The 19,421-nt window shown below is 38.2% G+C and overlaps 1 protein-coding gene across 1 annotated transcript in view; it reads left to right on the forward strand.

Annotated features, from left to right (window-relative positions):
* LOC142084844 (uncharacterized) overlaps positions 1-19,421 on the forward strand; it is a 94,079-nt gene that overhangs the window by 20,983 nt on the left and 53,675 nt on the right. Inside the window, 2 exon segments of the mRNA XM_075155937.1 lie at positions 3,490-3,611; positions 13,039-13,087. Coding sequence (XP_075012038.1) covers positions 3,490-3,611; positions 13,039-13,087 — 171 coding nt within the window.

The raw sequence follows: 19,421 nt of genomic DNA on the forward strand, positions 1-19,421 counted from the left end.
CTGAAAGGAGATGAAGGATTAAAACTAAGCAGTTTGGCAGGGTTTTGGCAAGGGATGCCAAAATAGACCCAAATTTTGTTTAGGGTATGACTGACAGGTAAGTAGGCACAGAGGGTAGTGTAACTGATAGCTCCTTCTATGTAGATGATCTGGAGCTTGTCCGAGACTTTAAAGATAGGACCTGTATGCTCCCTGTTGGCAGTCCGTTCTTGCCATGGAAATACTGTTTGCCAGCAGTGCTTCAGAGGAGAGAACACAATTAGCCTTATGTATATTCCAAGTGATTAGTATTGTGTTCCATAATATATAAACTGGTATTTAATTTTGTTCATAGTATTGGGTATTGTCCTCTTGAGAAGATGCCCTCCCACTTTCAGTTCTGATTCTTCCTCCTTGCTTAAAGGGTAGATAGCAATAGAGGAAGAGTCCCTGTTTTCCCACCTCCCCTTTGGTTTGATTAGGTAATTTGCTGTTCTATCAGATTCGGCAGGAATACATCCTCCAACATTAGAACAATATACAGAAGTTCAAAGGAAATCGCTGGCGTTACCTTACAGCATCCCTTTAAGCGAAACAAAGCATAGCGCTCAAAATCTGAGCTATTTCCAAGCCTGGGGAAAATGATTTTATAAAACAAATGAACAAAAAACCTCCAGACCTCACCACTGAACCTTGTTCAGTCTATCAAGACCGAAAAGACTCCAGAATACCCTTCTGAAATGGAGGATGAAAACTTCTGTCTTTGCAAAAGCGGCTCAATTTTCTCTGGATGTGGAGTTAGTACTGTGGACAGTCAGACCTTTGAGAAGCAATTGCTAACCACTTCCTCCTGAGTATCAGACCGGAAAATCCAGGAAGCGTGCAGGACACAGTGCCCCAAAAACTTACCCACCCTCTTTTCTGAGGTTTCCCTAGCTCAAGAAGAGCAGTCAGAAACAAGGAAAAGGCAAAGAACAAGGAAGAAGGTCCTATGGTAGGTTCTACTTTTATCTCAAAGTTGAGGCAAAAGGACTTGAAATTTCGGCACGAAACTGAGTGAATTTTAGAAATGGGCAGGAAATTAAGAGTTAGCTAGCAGAGTTAATGAGAAGGCAAATACTGTTTAAGACCACACTCCATCTGAGTTCCTGCTCACCTTCTACCTCTATTCATTCCCTGTTGGCAGACCTTGAAGCTTCTGTGTTAGTGGAAAGCTGATTTTTGAGGAAGTTCTGTTGAGAGCATCTCTCTGCCTGTAGGAGTTAAGTTCCTTCAAATTCTTTCCTGTTCCCTGCAAACCCCAAATTACTCCACCACAACACCCAAGATTCCTAACCCTCTTCCCACAGGAAGTGTGCTGATTTAGCTGCTGTGTATAGATTCAAAGCTTTCAAATTGTCCTTTTTTCTTAATTTATGCATTGTTGGAACAAATTGTCCTTTCGTAAGTCTATGAAAGCATTTTTAAATTTTTTTGTTCCTCAGCCAAAGCATTACTGGTAATAAAACTAATGTATAACTAAAATACAGATTCTAAAAGTCTGTATATAGACATTGACCTGTCCAACTTAGCTTGTTCATTCAAATTGGCTGGGTATGCAAGAGCTGTGTAATTAAAAATTAATGAAAGCACACAATAGACACAAGAAACCCAACAAGTAACAATAAACCTCATCAAGTTAACATGCACTCATCCCGCTTAAAACCAATAAGCATGCCAAACAGGCAAAACAGGTTACATGCAGAAGGATTCTAGATTATCTTGTTATAATGCACTAAAGCTGTAGTTTGACCAGTTCTATTTTAAAGCCAGTATTGCCACTGAAAGGAGGAGTCCCATGCTTATGAACTTGCTGTTGGTTTCTGCTCCCAATGTTGATTTCTATATCCTTCTCCACGTCCTTTCTCTGATCCTTCTTGCACTGGGATTACTGGGTGACTGTGGGTGAGGCAGCTGAGGAGCTCATGGGCAGGGGGAGAAGCAGGAGAAAAAGCATCTGTGGGCTATTTTTCTACTCACTCAGTCCCTCGATGTTGTTTACCACACGTAAGTGCGATATTTCCAGTGCTATTCTGTGCTTCAAACTAGGATGGGAATAGGCAACTTGGAAGCGTTAAGCCAGGCACACATCTGAAACGTGACGCCCTTTCCTCCCAGTACATCCCTGTGCTGAATTCATGGTGCTTTGTGTCTAGGTGAGAATGTTTAGCTGAAATATGCCCCTTGTTCTTGAAGATATGATGTGCAAATAAAACTTGAAAATGGGTATCACTTGCTGCCTCAGACCTACCAGTGAGCCTCACCTCCAAAAAACATATCCAGCTTTCTTGCATCTGCTTATCATGAGTTCAGCTGTTCTTTCTGTAACTCACATATCACAGCTAAAGAAGCCTTTTATTGGAAAAGATGAGCAGAGTCTCCTGGAGTAAAAGGAGGCAGGCTGCCATAGTTTAAAATACAGGTAGTTTGTATGTACCTACATCATAATGTAGATTTCTGTTTTAAATTATAAAGCTGATGAGAGTCTTAAATTCTTGCATCACAGACTTTTCTAAACTTTTTCTAATCTCCATAAACATGAATGAATTTGCCATGGTGGTAGTTCAGTGCTTTGCAAAGTACACATTTTCTGTTTTTGAGCAAAGAAGAAAATAATGGGAAGACAATTTCCATGAATACTACTGATACGCATGCTCAACTGCAAGGAAATTCTAAGGCTTGGCAAGTCTCGCGCTATCGTGACAACTCCTTTCTGATAGTAGCACGCATCTACATAACATTGGTCTGTTTGCTAATGACAAATAGGCTAGTTTGAGAGTATGAAGTTAGAAATGGCCACAGCCATGCATTTCTGACTGGGGAAGGTAACTCTGAATGGTGTGCTGGTTCTGCGCAGTTGCTAGAGAAATCCTCTTTTTCATGCTGACGCTCTGCAGCTATTACTGAACATGCGAGACTAGGTGATACCATGTCCAGTAACCTCTCTGCTTTGCAGCAGGGGTTGGTATGAATGCTTTCTGTCCACTGAATGTGTAATCTGGTTCGTGGTCTTGGTTCAGAAGGAAACACTGAACACCTCTGAAATTGCCCTGTAGCTGTAACCAGCAGGTCCTCTCATAACATGTTCTGTGGAACAATGACACCAACCACTGCAGTGGGAAAAGAAGAGGGATATGGGTGGAACGAAGGTGAGTTTCATAGGTCTTAAGAGTAGGAAACTTTCTCTCCTTGGACAAATAAGTGGCTTCCTTCACTTGTACTAAGAAGCTGATGATTTTTTTCTTCAACTTCTCAAGCTTTCTGTCATCACCAGTTACAAGAGAAGAGCAAAATACTTTTTCACATTTGGGTGGTATGCTTTATAGAAAGTCATCTGTGTGATAAAGACTACAGAAATCAGAGTATAGATCAAGTCGTTTGTCATGAAGGATCTCTAAGTTGTACTACAATATTACTGTTTTTTCAGTCTTGCATTTCATATTCTTACCATTTTTTGCTTGTATCTTACAGGTAAGGCACAGAACTTCAGACCAGGTAATGGCTTTGAAGATGAACACACTGAACAGCAACAGAGCAAACATGCTGAAAGAGGTTCAGCTTATGAATAGACTCTCACATCCAAACATCTTAAGGTATACTGGCTTTTTTCTGTATTGTATAGAGAGAGGTTGTCTTTAGTAGAGCTTTCCTATTTATTTCCAATTCTTATTTATTTTTTATTATAGCTGTATCTGTTGTGAATGTGTTAGGATCAGCTTTTAATTTAATGGAAGAAGAGGAAGAAAAGACTTGAGCAAATTGAAAGTCCACATGATTTTGGTATCTGGAGTTTACGAGTAATGAGTAACTTATTTCAGAGAAAAACAAGTTTTCACATTATAAATTTCTGATGAATCAGTAAAATGATATGAAGAGTGAAATTTGGTTTCTCTTCATGAATTTAAATTATTGCAAATTTAACACCATTCAAATAATCTGTGGTTATAATCTTGCAGATAACAGTGCAAAGTGCCATAGCTTCCTCATATTTTTAGGTCTGTTTTCTAGTTTTTAGCATTTTCTTACTGTAGTATTGCAATATGGGATAAGAGGGACTGAAGAAAAGAAGCTAGAGTTGAACTAATCTGATTTATCTACTCTTGAAAGGAAAAAGGTAGTTCTTGTTTTGCAATAGATTACTGGATGCAAATCCAAAATGTTTCACTGTGTATCTTGTTATTCCTTGAATCTTTTCAGTCTTGGTTACTCTTTTATGATCATGTGACAAGCAATTAACATAATTAGCTGAAGCCATAACAATAAGAAGCTTAAAGGTGTGATGACAATGCATCAAATAACCGGTTCTCCTAAGCTGCTGTTGCACAGCTGGGATCCATTTTGATAGTTTCAGGCAGTATAGCTCTTTCTGAAAAGTTTTGGAGACACAGTGAAATTTAAGTAACTTAATTTCCTCTTCTTCACTGGACTGTTAAATACTACAGACATAGTACTAATTCCTAAAATCCTTTATAACCAACTTTTCTGGTCTTTGAAATCCTGGTTCAGTCTTCATCAACTGATGTGTAACAATATTATGTTGTTCGTTTCCTTTAGTATTTATGAGGAGACATATCAGAAGCATTTGGACTATCCGTAGGGAGCATTCTGTTAATTCATGCCTATTTTCTATTATTTTTTTCTTAAAATCCCAAAAACCTGTGGACTTAGAGAATTTTTACTCATAGTAAACTGTATTGGTTTTATCACGGTATGTTTATTCAAGTGTTGTAGTAATCTGTCCCTAATTAGAATTCTTAGTCTGTTTTCTCTGCTCCAAGGTGAGGTGAGTTCCCAGCAACTCCTCTGGCTCTTCTGTTTGTGTTTTTGTTTTGTTGTTGTTTTTTTGGTTTTGTTTTTTTTTTTTTTTTTTTAAATGATGTCAGATATCTGGCTTTTTAGGTTTCAGGATCATTAATTGTTTCTTATATCTATCCACCACTTCCTTTCCCTCAGAATCCTTAGATAAGCAGCGTATGATCCTGGGGACTGATACAGCTGCTTTTTTAGTAAGGTTTGTGGAAAGAGTAACTTCATAGGATTGGCATTGTCGGAATCATGAAGTCAGTACACTTCATCAGTTTCTTCATCAACATTGTGTGGTTTGTAAATGTTATTTTAAAAAACATCTAGCTTTACAACTCTGTTCAAAATAAAGTATTTAATTTGAGCTGGGGTGAGGGAAAGTAGGAAAGGGATAGTTTGACAGGCAAAAAGCATTCAGTTGCAGCTTAATGTAACCCTGGCCCCCCTTGAATGGAGTTACACAGGTGTTGCTGAGAACAAAAGTTATTGTGCTCAGTTCTGAGTAATTGCTGAAATTTAAATGTATTACGATGTCTAAGAGATCATATCGGTGATATACCGGTCCCCTCTGGCCTTAGAGCCTATGAATAATTTGAAGTCAGTGGTGTTGCACAGATGGTCCTGAAGAAAGAACAATAATGTATTGATTTATGCATGAAGCAGAAAAGGAATTCCATTTGGTCTCCCAGTTATTACACAGGATTGATAGAGAAATCTTTTTTTTCCTATGTGCTCAACTAAGCAGTTATGAGTGAATACATAAGAAATAAATGATTTAAATAGAAATGGTTTATCTTTGCATAATTTGTTTTGAAGAATAAACTACACTTTATGAATTGCTTGATTTGAGGCTGCTTCAAAGAGAGTTGGCTCTCTCGTAAAAAAATATTGCCTTTTTCTTATGTATTAGGTAAGTACCCTTGCTGCAGGGAGCAAGAACATTCCTACAGAAAATGCAAATGAGAAAACTGTATTAGTTTTCGTTTATTCTTTTATTGAATAATAATACACAGTAAAAATGATGATTTTTCTTTCTGTAGCAGATAACTTGGTGGTTTTCTGTGTAAGTTATGTGTCATTTTATTTTTGGTTTAAAATCGCTTACTGCAGTGTTTCCAGTCCCTTTATATCTGGGAGAAGATTTTGCCCTTTTTAAATGTTACCTGCCTATATGTCTATCTATATCTGTATATATATACACACATGCATGCAAACATGTGTATTTATGTTTCAGAAACCTATAAATCATTGGTGCTTCTACTAGTTTTGTAAAAATTAGTTTAGGACCTATTTCCCACTTTAGAAACACATTAAAATAATATTTGATAATAATTTGCTTTTATAGTAAAGTGGTAAGAGATGAAAACATTGTGTTGTCAAATAAGAGCAACTGGAGTAGGATTGCTGAGGGGTCACTAGGAAAATGTTCTACAACAATGTGTTCCTGCTTGACGTTTTCTGGGATTATTTTTGGAAATTTTAAGCTTGTATTAGTATTTAAAGAGAATGTTCCTCTTCCAAGAAGGTCTACTGTATAACTTCCCCTTTCCAGGTAATATGAGCTACCTCAGTTTGCTGTTAAATGTTATTTTCTTCATTTAATTTCTGTCCTTTGAAGTTCTTGCTCTATATTACCGAGTAAGTTGTTTTGTCAATAGCATCAAGTTTAATTATTTATTGATTAGTCACTGGATCTCCTCCACTTGCCTTGAAGGTGTACTCTGATTTTCTGTAATATATACATCTGAGCTTCTTCATCTTCTGTAAGCTCTAGGATGACCTACTGTTAACTTACGCTGCAAACAAGTTGCTTTTCTTAGTGCTGATCTGTTGTTTGCCAGTAAGGATGCTAGTGGATTCTTGGGCTGAAATGTTGAGGTCACACTGTTGAGGTGCAGTAGTTAATTGTAGCATGTAGAGGGCTGCGAGGTGCTCTGGTACAAATGGCTTGTAAAATTATGAAACTGCATAGATCCAGAATCTGCTCTCAGCCTATTTCAACACGTGCAGTTCAGTCAGTTAATGTTTTAGAAAATGAATGTCAGATTCAGCAATGATGCATTTATTTTAGTATACTAAAATCTTCCTTAATCTGGGTGTGGTTATGTTTTTGAACATCTTCATGCTTTAGTACCTAAAATTTGTTATTGAATCAATGTTTTTGTCTTAGAACTCTTCCCTGGTTTATATGAATTAAGTGATATGGAAGAGAGAAGAGATTCTTCTTGCTAGTGTATTTGATAGCCAAAAATCATTGTTATCCTTTGGATGATTAAAAAACGCATCCCTTTGCCAGTGCTCCAAAATACATAGCAACTTTTTAAAAGCTATCCATTCTGATGTGCCCACAGTTAACTTCAAGATGTTATTGCAAAGATTCCTGTATTTTTGCCATTGTTTGCACTGATGTGAATAATAAATATTGCTGACTATTTGAAACTGCTTTTGCTTCTGGGCTGTCTGTATCAACTCATTTTCACAGTTACAGATGCCTTTTGAGGTTTTTATCCTAGCCTGCAACCACCATTCTGGAGTGTGAGTTTGTCAGTACTTGGTGACTTTCCTCCATTCCTTAGCTCGGTAGACATTACCTAGAGGTAGGCCTGTGTTCTTACCTTAGTGATATTTTTGTGCTATTTTAGGAGATGGAATTGTGTCACTGTATTTCAGTTTCCCTGCTTCTAATGCTTGGTGAAGTATCAGTCTGGTTATTTAGGCTTTAAAAATAACTTGTGTTGCTGAGCATGGAGTGAAACGCTAACTTCAGATATCCCCACTCATTTCAGTATTTCTATGCTCAAATTCTGCTCTTGGCCAGCTATGTAGATCCATCTTGATCAGAAGACTGATGTAAGTGAAGAGCTTAGTTTTCATTTACCAAGTCCCCAGTAAGTATACCATCCCCATGATAGCATCACAAAGATTCTAGAGGTCAGAGAGAGATATTTTTTTTTTTATATATATATAAAAAAATATTAAAAATACATTAAAAAAATTTCTAATATATTTTCCACGAAGAAAATGAGAAACTGCCCTCAATTAAAGGGATTATTTTGGCAAGAATGGAACCTCTTTGTCAGTCTGTCAAGGATATTTTTGAATAGGAGACTCCAGGTCTTGCAGCTACATTGGCATGATGGTAAAAAATAAGGGGATTTAGAGGTTGTTTTTTTTTTCTCCCTTCCTATTTCAATTCCTATTTAGCAAATATGATTCTAGAGGCAGAGTAGATTTTAACTGTAATGTAGTCTTTTTGTTCAGTCACTGTCTGGTGATCATAAGAAACTATGTGAACGATCTGCTTTTTTTGGTTTTGCTTTTTTCCCCAGGGACCAGCTTAGGGACATTTTAGGAGTGGATAGGGCAAAAGCAGACTAATGGTGTTTCATGGAGTACTCTGCACTGTTTCTCCCATCAACCCATCTCATATCCTCTATCTCTATCTCACTCCTGCATGCAAACTAAAAATGGAGGACTAAAACGCTTTTCTGCCTCTGATCTACACTTCTCCTTGCCCTGGGTGTGGGATGTGCTGGCTTTATCACATCTTCCCTCAAAACAGATGGTAAAAGCAGGAGTGGAAAAGTGAGCTGGAGCTCTGGTTTGCACCATGTGATGTTTACATGGGTTATGAAAGGGCTGGTGTATGCTTGTAAATGTTTTTTACTGCTTTTCTGCTTCTCTAAATGCTGATGTGCTGCCACAGTCGTGAGTTTTTTCCCAAATCAAAGTAAGAAAATAGGGCTGGAAAGGACTCAAGAAATCTCCATCCTTGTGTCCTAGGCTTGGGAGCCTTAGGGCTGCAGCCTGAGAGAACTGATACCTTTTCATTCTGGTAACGTCTTACAGGTGTGTTTTTCTCATTTTCACAAATGAAGTGGTGTGCTAACAGAGATTCTCCATCTCCTGTGCCGTCTCTTAAATTAGTGTATCTTCAATTTTGAGGTAGAATTTCGGTCTTTAATATCACTACTGTTTGCATGAAAAACTATGTCTTTATTTGATCTGTACCTTGGGGACTTCATTTAAAACATTCTGTACACGGAAAGCCTTAGCTCATGTCTTAAGTGCTCTCATGGGAGCGCTTGGAGATATTGCTGCGTGTTTGGGAGTGAGCGTGCAGGCAGATTGACTCATTGATTAAATCCACCTTCTTGTGTGCACACACACACACACACCAATAAGCAAGTGGTGTGCATATTACATTGAACTTCTTTCAGGAAGAATTTTATTTCATCTCCTTTCAGACAAATCTAGCACCCTGGGAGCACAATACCATTTTTTTTTTGTGTGCAGTTTTCTCCTGTCAAACCTTCTTCTTTGTGAAATTATTTGTGATTGACTTTGTTACAATAGGCAAAAGGATGGCTTTTGTCTTTTAACATCCTTTGTCCTGTATTGAACAGTGCTTTAACAGAAAAGAAAAATACTTTTACTTCTCTCTGTGTAATGTGGTTATCAAAAAGGAGTATTTTAGAAATGCTGTGCACAAGACAGCAGAAAAGAAGCTGTATGCATTGTGTATAATATGTTACAGAAGGGATAGATGAAATGCCTTACCTCTATGTCTTGAATTAAAATGCAAGTGTAGAAAACTTAAAATACATTTTTAATCTAGCATGGTGCCTAAAACATTAAGGAAGGTCTTAATGCAGACTTAATATTCTCACTCACTCTCTTCATTCTCCAACAGTGAGTGCAATGAAATAAGCATCTGTATTTTGACCTTGTTTCTCTTTGTGTTAGTGAGCTCATATGAGAGGCTTTTGCATTGGTGTGTTTGGTTTGTTTCTCATTCTTAATGTTATCATCAAACTGCTGAATTTTCTCATACAAGCAGTAGATTTCAGAGGGCATCAATTTATTATGTTGGACTGTAGCTGCCCCAGGTTTATCCATAGAACAGGAACATGTCCCAGTGAAGTTTTTTTAATGGGAAGCATGTGTTCAATGTCTAGATGTCCACAGTGGCTGTGTAATCTGGATGTTAGTTTTGTTTGATTTATCAAAGATTGCCGGCTGAGGCTACAGTTCTTAGTCTCCCCCTTCCTGTCCAGAATTTTCTCCCTTGCAGTCAGACTGAACTGAAAGCAGCTTGGGTAACTGCTGTTAACAGACTAAGAAATATCCAGAGTACCTTCTCTTTCTCTTATCTAGGAGGGCAGGTATTCCAGATTAATTGAGGAATAACCTGGTTTATAGGAAGAGACTTCCAACATCTGAACATTGCTGACGTTTGTTAGAAAGCATTTTGTGGTGGAAATGTGCTGTGCTGTTTTTAGTAGGGTGGACTCAAATAGCATCCTTCATATTTGCAGCTTCTGGGGAAACTTGTCCAACCACTAGTTATGATTTTGGAAGTGCTTCAGCTTTTCTGATAAGGCCAGATACACTGTCTTGAAAATAAACTTCCTTAAATCTGCAAATGGTCTCCTGTTTTGTGGATGACTGTCTCATTGAAGCTTCTTCCAACTAGAAATGGTTATAGGAAGTGTAACCTTTGGCTGACAAGACATTCTGCTGAAGTTCACCTACAAGCACATTTTGGCTCTGGAGACAGTGCGTCTAGCCAACAGGAATAATTTCAGCTGTACTGGGCCAGCATGTCAGCTTCCTATCCACAGAACTTGGAATCTCATCTGGGGCAATCTCAGAAATTGAAATCTTATGTTAAGTCTTGCTTGGTAATTGTATTTCCTGGTAGCAGCTGCATGTATTATCTTTTAGTGAAAATGCTTTCCAACAGTGTTTTGTAACTTGGCTTAACGAAGAGGCTTATTATTGCTTGATACAGCAGCTAAGAAGAAGTTTTCCAGGAATTTGGATCACTAGAGGTCTATTCTGTCAATCTATTTTCCAGAGTCTGAAAACTGAGATTCTTGACACAAAGTTTAAATGGTTTCAGTATGTTGCTTGTAAACTCATTAATTCTGTCTTTATCAGTGTATCTGGTTTCTTTTTTCCTGGGTAATAACTTCTAAATATGTAGGGTTTATAAATGTATCTTTATGTCCAGCTTTTTTCCATGAGATCATGATATTGAGCTTTCTTTTTAATTTCTGATTTAAAGTTAGAAATTTATGTCTGTTTCCCAGTAGAAACCCTAAATGTTTAAGAATTTTTGAACTCTTGCTTTGGTAACTTGAGCCAGTGTGTCTTTTCTGCCTTAAGTGTAGGTTCACAAAGGTAATGAATATGTTTCCATTGAGACTTCCCTTGACCAAAACAGGTTGGGAGAAAAAGTTAAGTTCTACCAGTCTTTGGGCAACAGTGATGTTTTTCCTGTTTGGAGAAGATGAGACAAGAAATTTAATTTTGCCAAAATTTTGATAAATTCTTAATTGCATTCATATTTTAGAATTAAGTCAAATACAATTAATTCCTAATTTGAAAGTAATGTAATACACCTTTACAAAGGAAGAGTTGATATATAGATGAAAACATTATTATTTTTAATTACTTGGCATCAGTTTTTGTTGAATGAAAATACTGCAGTACTGGGTTAACCTGGTGTCATTAGCATGTTTCATAAAAGAGAAAATAATACTTCCAAAAGTTGTCTAATAGTGGAACTGATATCTTGGATTTTTTTTCCCATTTTTGCTTGTGAGTAAGCTATTAACACCATGCCTGATAGCTCGAGAGACTTTCAGAATGCATTAAGGAAGAAATGGGTTTCTGCTCTGGAGGAGTCTGGATTTCTTAGTCTCAGGAAGCTTAATTTGTCAACTTGTTTACAAAATTGTTCATATGCAATTATGCTGTATGAAGTGAAACTCAGAAACAGCAATGTTTTGAGTAGATGGTATATCTAAAAGAACCTTTCTTCCGTTTCCCCTGAATACCTGGTCGTGCCCTGTTGTTCTTCATTAAACACGAGGAATTGGATTTTCACTGCCTCTCAAATTAAAATTTGCATATTTAATTTGGGGAATATTATTTGAGGTGAGAGCAGGCAATAGACATTCAAGTACAAGTCCTGCTTCTTCTTTGGTTATGAAAACAGATTTCCACAGCTCAGCTTATGCAAAGGACCTTACCTATATTATTTTTCTTTGGCTGCTTGTAATTTACCAGTCAGCTGTTAGACAAGAGAACAGTGAGGATCATTCATTTCTTCAAAAGCAGCTTAGCTGAAGTAGTACTACATGTGAGTTGCATCATTTTGTTTTTAAATTTGGAAGTGTTTGAGGATATAAAAGGTCCTTTTCCTTCAAATTGTTCTCCACAAGATTCCCCTGTCACGTTTAATAAAATCATGCATTTCTACCCCTTGCTTGCAAAGTGGAAATTTCTGAGCATTGACAGACAATGTGTTTTTGCTTATTGAGACCAAAATCTAAATGATAAAACTGAAAATAGTAAATCTAGAAAGAACCAATACTTTAACTGCGCAGGGAGGGCTCTGAAGTACATGCAATTTAAGTTTCACTGAACTTTCTCATGGGAGATGTTTACCGTTAGTATTAATTTGCATTTTGTCACTTTTAAGTTCTGCTTGTATGGTGGTAAAAATGAGCTTTTAGTTGTTCCTCGTACATTAAATGTATGGCACATTCTCTACCACTTTCCAGAAAAATCAAGGGTGACAGTCATTACTATTAACAGCAAGAGTCTGAACCTTGGGCAGTGTAGGTAACTTTTGTGGAATGTGTGTATACCGGATACTGTCGAAACTTGCTTCAATCCAAGTGTTGGAAATAGGGGGTTGGGGAGGGGAAGTATACCGCACGTATGTGCCCTCATATTCCTGAGTGGTTAGGAATGGGATAGGAAGAAACATCTTTATGCTTAAGCAGCAAAATGCAAAGGGAAGTAATTTTCTATTTATGCAGACCAACAGTGGATTACTTGGCTTAAACTTCCTTAAAACAGAACTCTGAGACTGTTCCTTTCTGCATAAATCATTATATGCTGGCCTTTGCTTATAGTCGAATTAGTAACTTTCCAACTTGAGTTTGAGCTGTCTCCTGTGCTCTCTTGGAACTGCTAATTCAAATTATAATATAGAGCAGGCACATGATTTTGTTTTGTGCTGAGATGTTTAAATAATCAACCTTGAGGTATGCAGTATCTGTGAGGCTGAATTTTTTCTTGTTCTTTTTCCGTCTTTCTTGGCATATCCAGTACTACTTATTAACTTAGTTTCTTTAAAGAAAAAAAAAAAAGAGGGGGGGAAAAAAGCCCAAACCACTTTTCTTTTCTTGTTTCTTGTAGGTTTATGGGTGTCTGTGTGCATCAAGGACAGCTGCACGCACTTACTGAGGTAAGACTATTTCATGATATACGTACTCAATATGAAACCATTCTCAGGCCAGATTCTGCAACTGCTGTTCACCTTGAGTGATAGTTTCTTTTATGGTGACTAGTGAGTTAATCACATGCTACTTGCTATGCAGTGGGAAGACTGCAGAATCAGGCCTCAGAACTGTACTTCACTCATAGCCGTTGTATGTCTTTTCTCATCAGAAGCGCTTATTAGGATGAAAAAAGCAGGAACATAAAATTTCACTGATAATATTCTAAATGAGAGATGCAGATTATTGTTGAGCTGCCCCTAAATATTACTTGTTGCAGTGACATTGCATTGTACTTAAGTCTTACGTATATTCCGGTTGTGTGTATGTTTCACAGGTGAATCAGGGATGTTTCAGCTGGGTGATATTAGTTTATTCAGTCCCTACCACTTTCTTATTTGGAATAACATCAAGATTACAGCTTAATCTGGGTCCCATAAAAAGGAATTATTCCATTGCCCATATACCCTGGCCAAGATCTAGGTATGAAATGAGAAACTGAAGTTTCCATTCATGTGAGTGTTCCCACTAGTTTTACTGGGTTCTATGTTTAATCCCCCTGTAAACTGCTCAGGAAAAACAAGAAGTGAGTGTTCTCTTGTTAGGAATAGCGTTGCCTGTTTTGAGTCAAAATCAATAAAATGTTTTTCCTGCTGTTTTAGGTTGAGTACAGATTGAGCGGAAACTCATGTTTTGTAAAGTTAATGTTTCTTATTTACTTCTATTTTGTAGGAACTGCTCAATTAAAAGATTAACCGTTTCCCACCCCCCAAAGACAAATATGTTATTAATTAGCAATTAAAACAGGTTCCTGGTATGCTTGCCAAGAACTACTGTAAAATGAGAAGATTGGATAGCTGTATGCCAGTTACCAGGATATGTGTGGCCATCACTTTCTGTAACTTTCATATGCAACTCTGAGGCAAAGATGCACATATGTGGGCAGTGAATTTCTTCACCTTCTGGGGTGACAATTCTGCAATTCTAGTTCTAGCTACTATTAGTGCGATGCACACTAGTTCATAGTGACCGTATTTCTAGTGTAAGAGCAAAGGTAAAGACACTTCCAGAAATTTCAAGGTACAGCACATGTGAGGGGTCCTTTGATATGAGAGGGACAGTTTATTTGATCTTTTCCTTCCCCCGCCCCGTGCTCAGTAGAGGAAAAGTTTCTAAGATTTGGCATTAGATGGCTGATCAAGTCCTTAAGGCAGACTTTGCTAACATTATTGCCAATTTCTTTTGGACCTCTGATCAGTTAAAACAGGGAGGTTTCAGGCCCTTCCACTCACTAAACATGTCCTAGAAGACATGGAGCTTCATAACGCTTCATTGTACTAAATCTTGGCAGATCTTCCTCAGTGTGGTTTTTTTTGGGTTTGTTTGTTTGTTTGTTTATTTTTTCCCCCTTCATCCCAGTTGCTTGCCATTTAAATGTCCCTCCCCACCCAGAAAGCCAAGAAAATGAAACCAGCACAGATGCTTCCTCATGGAGAGCTAACTTTGTAGCTGCTTGCTTTGTTCAGCTATTTTTGAGTTCTTGGCAAGCAAATAAATCTAAGAAAGACTTCAAAGAATAACTTTTTATAGTTATAATTCAGAATAACAGAAGAGATTCCTGAAACATCTTGAGACCAAAGAGGAAAAGTTTTAGACTGAAGAAGGTTGCTGCAAAATTTTGAGAAACAGAATAGCTTTAGTGACATATTATAAAAGCACATGTAGTGATCACTGCTTTTCTTATGTGGACCAAGGTGGGACATTTAATGCTTTCAATAGGAAAAAACACGACCGAAGGCCATCATAAGTTGATGTTGTAGGGAATCCACACGCAATTTTGTCCAGTACAGTAGTTGTTCTTTGGTTTTACAGAGCTTTTAAAAGTTAAGAGCTGTGTATATTCCAAGTGGTGGAATTAGTTGTGTTTTCTGTCAACAGGAGTGGCATTTTTCATCTTGAAGTGTGTGTAGAGTAATAGTTGAGTTCTGAAGACTTCTGGAGGTTAGAGAAGGGGGCTGAAATGCCTAGCTGAAGGAATTATTAGTAAGACGGACATGGTGAATCACCAGTTCAAATATAGCCCAGGAGGATAAACAAATCGGCCACTGTCTCATGACTTTTTTCAGCTTGTGGTCCAAAAAGGTGGTCTCCTAGCTTCCACTGCTCAACATAATCGATAGTAGCCTGATGCTACTAGCATTCAGAGAACTTCTGCCAGGGTTTCACTTCTTTGGTTGATTCAGAGCCCATTGCTCAATAGGTGTCTGAGTCACTGCAAGGAGAATCCTCTCTCACACTAGCCTATGCTGGACCTGTTCTATAAGGAGCTTAATTATCCCTTCTTGTGTTTTGAGAATATAGTTGATGATATGCCTAAGTAAAAGGGATACAGCATCACTTAGAGCTTATGTCTGAGGGCAGGATGGGAAATCATGTTTATTTGTATGTATCTGTTTCCATGACAGAAGAAGTGGAGAACTTGTGGCAAATGTTCAGTGAATGGATTTAGACGACTTGTGCTTAATAGCCTCCTGTGCTATTAACAGGCAGGGCAACAACCACAAATGGTGTTAGAGGAGCCTTGAGGATTTTATAAGCCTGTTAAGGGGCTACATTAGTAATATACAGCACTTTTTGTTATTGGAAGGCAGAGTCTGAAGTGTTACAGATTTCTTTTCTTGCATGTTTAAGCACATGGGAGGCTAAACACAGTGGATTATGCAGAGCAGGTTTTTTGCTTGAGGAAGGTGTTGATCGTATGCAGGCCTTGGGTTTTTCCCTTTTGGCAGCATTTTACATTGTTTTAATTGTCCTCTCTCAAGTGGCTTTTGTTTTTAAAACTGTTGAGCAAGAAGCAGTTTCTGTTTGTTTTGGTTTGGTTTTTTCAAAGTACGAATGGAATTGTTTAATTATAGACTGCACTAGGACTTTGGCCTTGTTCTGAATCCACAGTCTTACCAGTTTTGAAAATTCAGTATTGTTTTCGAAGTTCTGCTCAAGCCAGAAGCCATGGCATATGCCTCTTCTGAAGTAGTTCAGTATCTGTCCTTAAGAGTCACAGAATGATTTAGGCTGGCAGAGACCTCTATCCTTGTAAGCACGTAGTTAAGAAACATTTAAGGAAAATGAATTACATGCTTTAATAGGTGTACCAGTCAGATGAGTTGGCAGGCGTTAGACTGCCTCACTAACTCTGAGCTGATGGGCCCAGATTTGCTGTGCTCATTTTCTGTAAAACCAGGAACTGGGTATTCCTTTCTCAGTATTCAGCTCTGATCTGTAGCTAGTGATTGGTTTCTGTAGCTACAAGAATCTGCAGGGCTTCCTGCTGTACTTGCATGCCTCCCCAACCTAATTTCAGCCTCTCCTTCAGCACGCTCTCTATTTTCCGGCCACCTTCCTAATCTGACAACTCTCTATTCGCTTCCATTTCTTAATTTCCTGGCACACAGCATCCTTAGACTTGGAGAAACTTGCATAGTAGTACAGGCTCTGGTGTCAGTTAGCATGAGATGCTGCTGAGCATTCAGAGACCAGATCTGAGCCACTGCCGGGAGGTTAGCAAACAGCATACACTCCAGGGGACATGAAGCTGTGAGCCAGTTAGTGTGAAGCAGCCATGGCTTAATGGCATATGATCTGATCCCATACACATGTACCATGGAATGGATGCATGAGCAAGCACCCATTTTAGATGGGAGGCAAACAAATTTATTTGTGCGTTGCAGGTTCTGTAGACCTATGCTATTACACTGAAGCAGGTAACATAGCATACAGTCTAGCGTATAAAAGCCACTTAATACTTTTTTGCGGATCTTAAATTATTTGTTGAACTTAGTTAAGCAGGTTTATCTGAATTTTTAAGAGAGAGGTCAAGCTAAAATCTTGTTATAATTAGATGTATATATATGCGCAGAATGAGTCATACAGCTTGATAACTCCTTCTTAAAGGAAATGAAAACCCTGACAGCTGTGTGTATAGAAGATGAGGAAGATGTGTTGATTGGGATATCTTGAAATTGCAGTGCTTCACAAACAATAGCTAATTGTTACAACAGAAGTTTTACAGCTATTAATTCATACTGGATGATAGTAAAAAAGTACACAAATGCTCTGCTGCCACAATCTGAAGCTGTAGCTTTACTTTCTCAGTGCAGGATCTGACATGCATTGGAGGTTTCTCAGGCAGGGAGCAGGGCCGTGGCAGTGTGATAGGAACACATGATCTGTGATGGAGGGGTGGACAGTGTTGTTTCAGCCAGCAGCTGGATCTGCTGTCTGCCTGATAGGCCTCTCCCGCAGTCTTTCAGTCTTTCTCCTTGCTGGTGTGCTACCTAGTCAGTCCTTCTGATTCCATCCCAAGTATCTGGTGTTGTAGTAGATGTTTCATGGGTCTAAGAGTGTATTTGGGCAGCCTTGGTTTTAAGGTGCTGTATACGTGGCATTGGAACAATGGTGAGATAACTGTAAGGGGTGAGCCAGCCTTTCTGTGCACCTGGCTCCTCCTGTGCATCCCATTTGGTGAGTTCTCCTTATCAGCTGCTTCATGTACTGCACCTCACAGGTGCTGCCTGCAGAGATGCATGAAAGTGCCTTGAAGTCTAAAATGTTTCCTGCATGCTCAGTGGTATTGTCTGCAATAATGCATGCTAGCAATGTATAATATGGACAACAGAGTTTAATGCAGATGTACGTGGCAAAAAGTGCTGTAAGAAAAATATCTTGACTGCTGCTTTAACTTTTTTTTCCAGAGAATCCACAGAATTCTTTGAACTCGCGCACATTTTCAGTTCAATTAATTTTTTTATAGCTGTGTCGTAAACGCCAAGAAAAAATTTACTACGGAAATCCTTCCAGACATGTTAATTTTTATCTTGGGCAAGATAATTGCTATTGGACAATTTTGACATGTTGCACCGTAATAGCTTACTGAATTTGACACTGCTGTTTTTACCATTAACCACAATGCATTGTTTTGAGACAAGAATGCTGTTATGTAGCAGTTTGGAAAAGACTTTCTTTTTTTTTTTTCTTCCTTGCACAGTGTATCCCTTTTGTATTCCTAAAGCTCATCTTAATGAAAGAGCCTGTGAGTTTTGAAGAGAGAGGGTTTTTTTTTCCAGTAAGTTCCTCTGTGATAACTGAAAACTTTCCTTCTCTGCTTTTCCTCCCAACAGCAATAATTTAAGTAAACTATAAATGCAATTAGTGGCGTTTCAGGCCTTTTAGTTTTTTTTTTTTTTTTTTACTTTTGGAGATAGCACTGACTGGGAAGAAAAAATATTAAAAGCTTAATATTCTCAGAATTGTTACAATTGTGCTGAATTATCCTTTTACAAGGAAGGGAAAGTAAGTTCTTTAAGTGAGAAGGTTCTTCTGATATACAACTTTCACAAGCAGAATTTATCATTAAAAATGTTTAATTTTCCTTCCCTTTTTTTTCCTCCCCTCAGTTCTTAGGCACCTTTCTATGGAGAGTCTTTGACCCTGGAATGGAGAAAAACAGACAGACATCACTTAAGTCTCCGTTCCTCCTCCTCCCTCCTTTATGCTACAGCAAAAATTGTAGGCATGCATTGCCTTCCAGATGGCAATTGCACACTTTTGAGAGTTTTAAAAAGCCCAGGAATACCATTCCTTCCCTGTTCCCTTCGCCCCTCCATCTCCTGTAACAATTGCTAGTCCCTAGTGTGATTCATATTGTTGGAGTAACTTTAGTTTTTCTCCTGTAGCACTGTAAATATTTAACTCAGCTTTGGTGATCACAGTAGGCTAGCCTGTCAACCCTTTAGAACTGTAGTTCCTATTACCAGTCATTCTGCAAATATTCCATACGGCAAAGGAATTGCTCCCAGTTTAGGTATTACCTGTTCACCAGCTGAGGTTTAGTTCCTGGATAAGGTGGCTCTCTGGTGGTTGTCCCTCAAAAAAGGGAAAAGCTGCAGTGCCAAGTTGATTACCCTGAGCTTGGAGACAACTGAAGAGAAGATGAAAATTGTGTTAAAGGTGGCACTAAGTCGAAAATTAAAAGAAATTAAGGGACTCTCAACTTCATCCTGTTAGAAAATGTTACTCATCTGCTGAATGCTGCCATCCAATTTCTAGCAAAAAAACAATTAGAGAATTATTAGGCAAGCTGTTTACTTCATGTAAGATTAAAGGTTTAGGTATATGTACAGTCAAGCCATACTGATTAGAGACTTCCAGATCAGTTTGTATCCTGAATATCTTCTGCTTTTCATTAGCTACCCTTGCTTATTGAAATCTTTCGTAGGCACTTTCGGTCATCTTTCTGACTGTAGT

The sequence above is a fragment of the Calonectris borealis genome, chromosome 8 (assembly GCF_964195595.1).
Source record: "Calonectris borealis chromosome 8, bCalBor7.hap1.2, whole genome shotgun sequence".
NCBI lineage: Eukaryota > Metazoa > Chordata > Aves > Procellariiformes > Procellariidae > Calonectris > Calonectris borealis.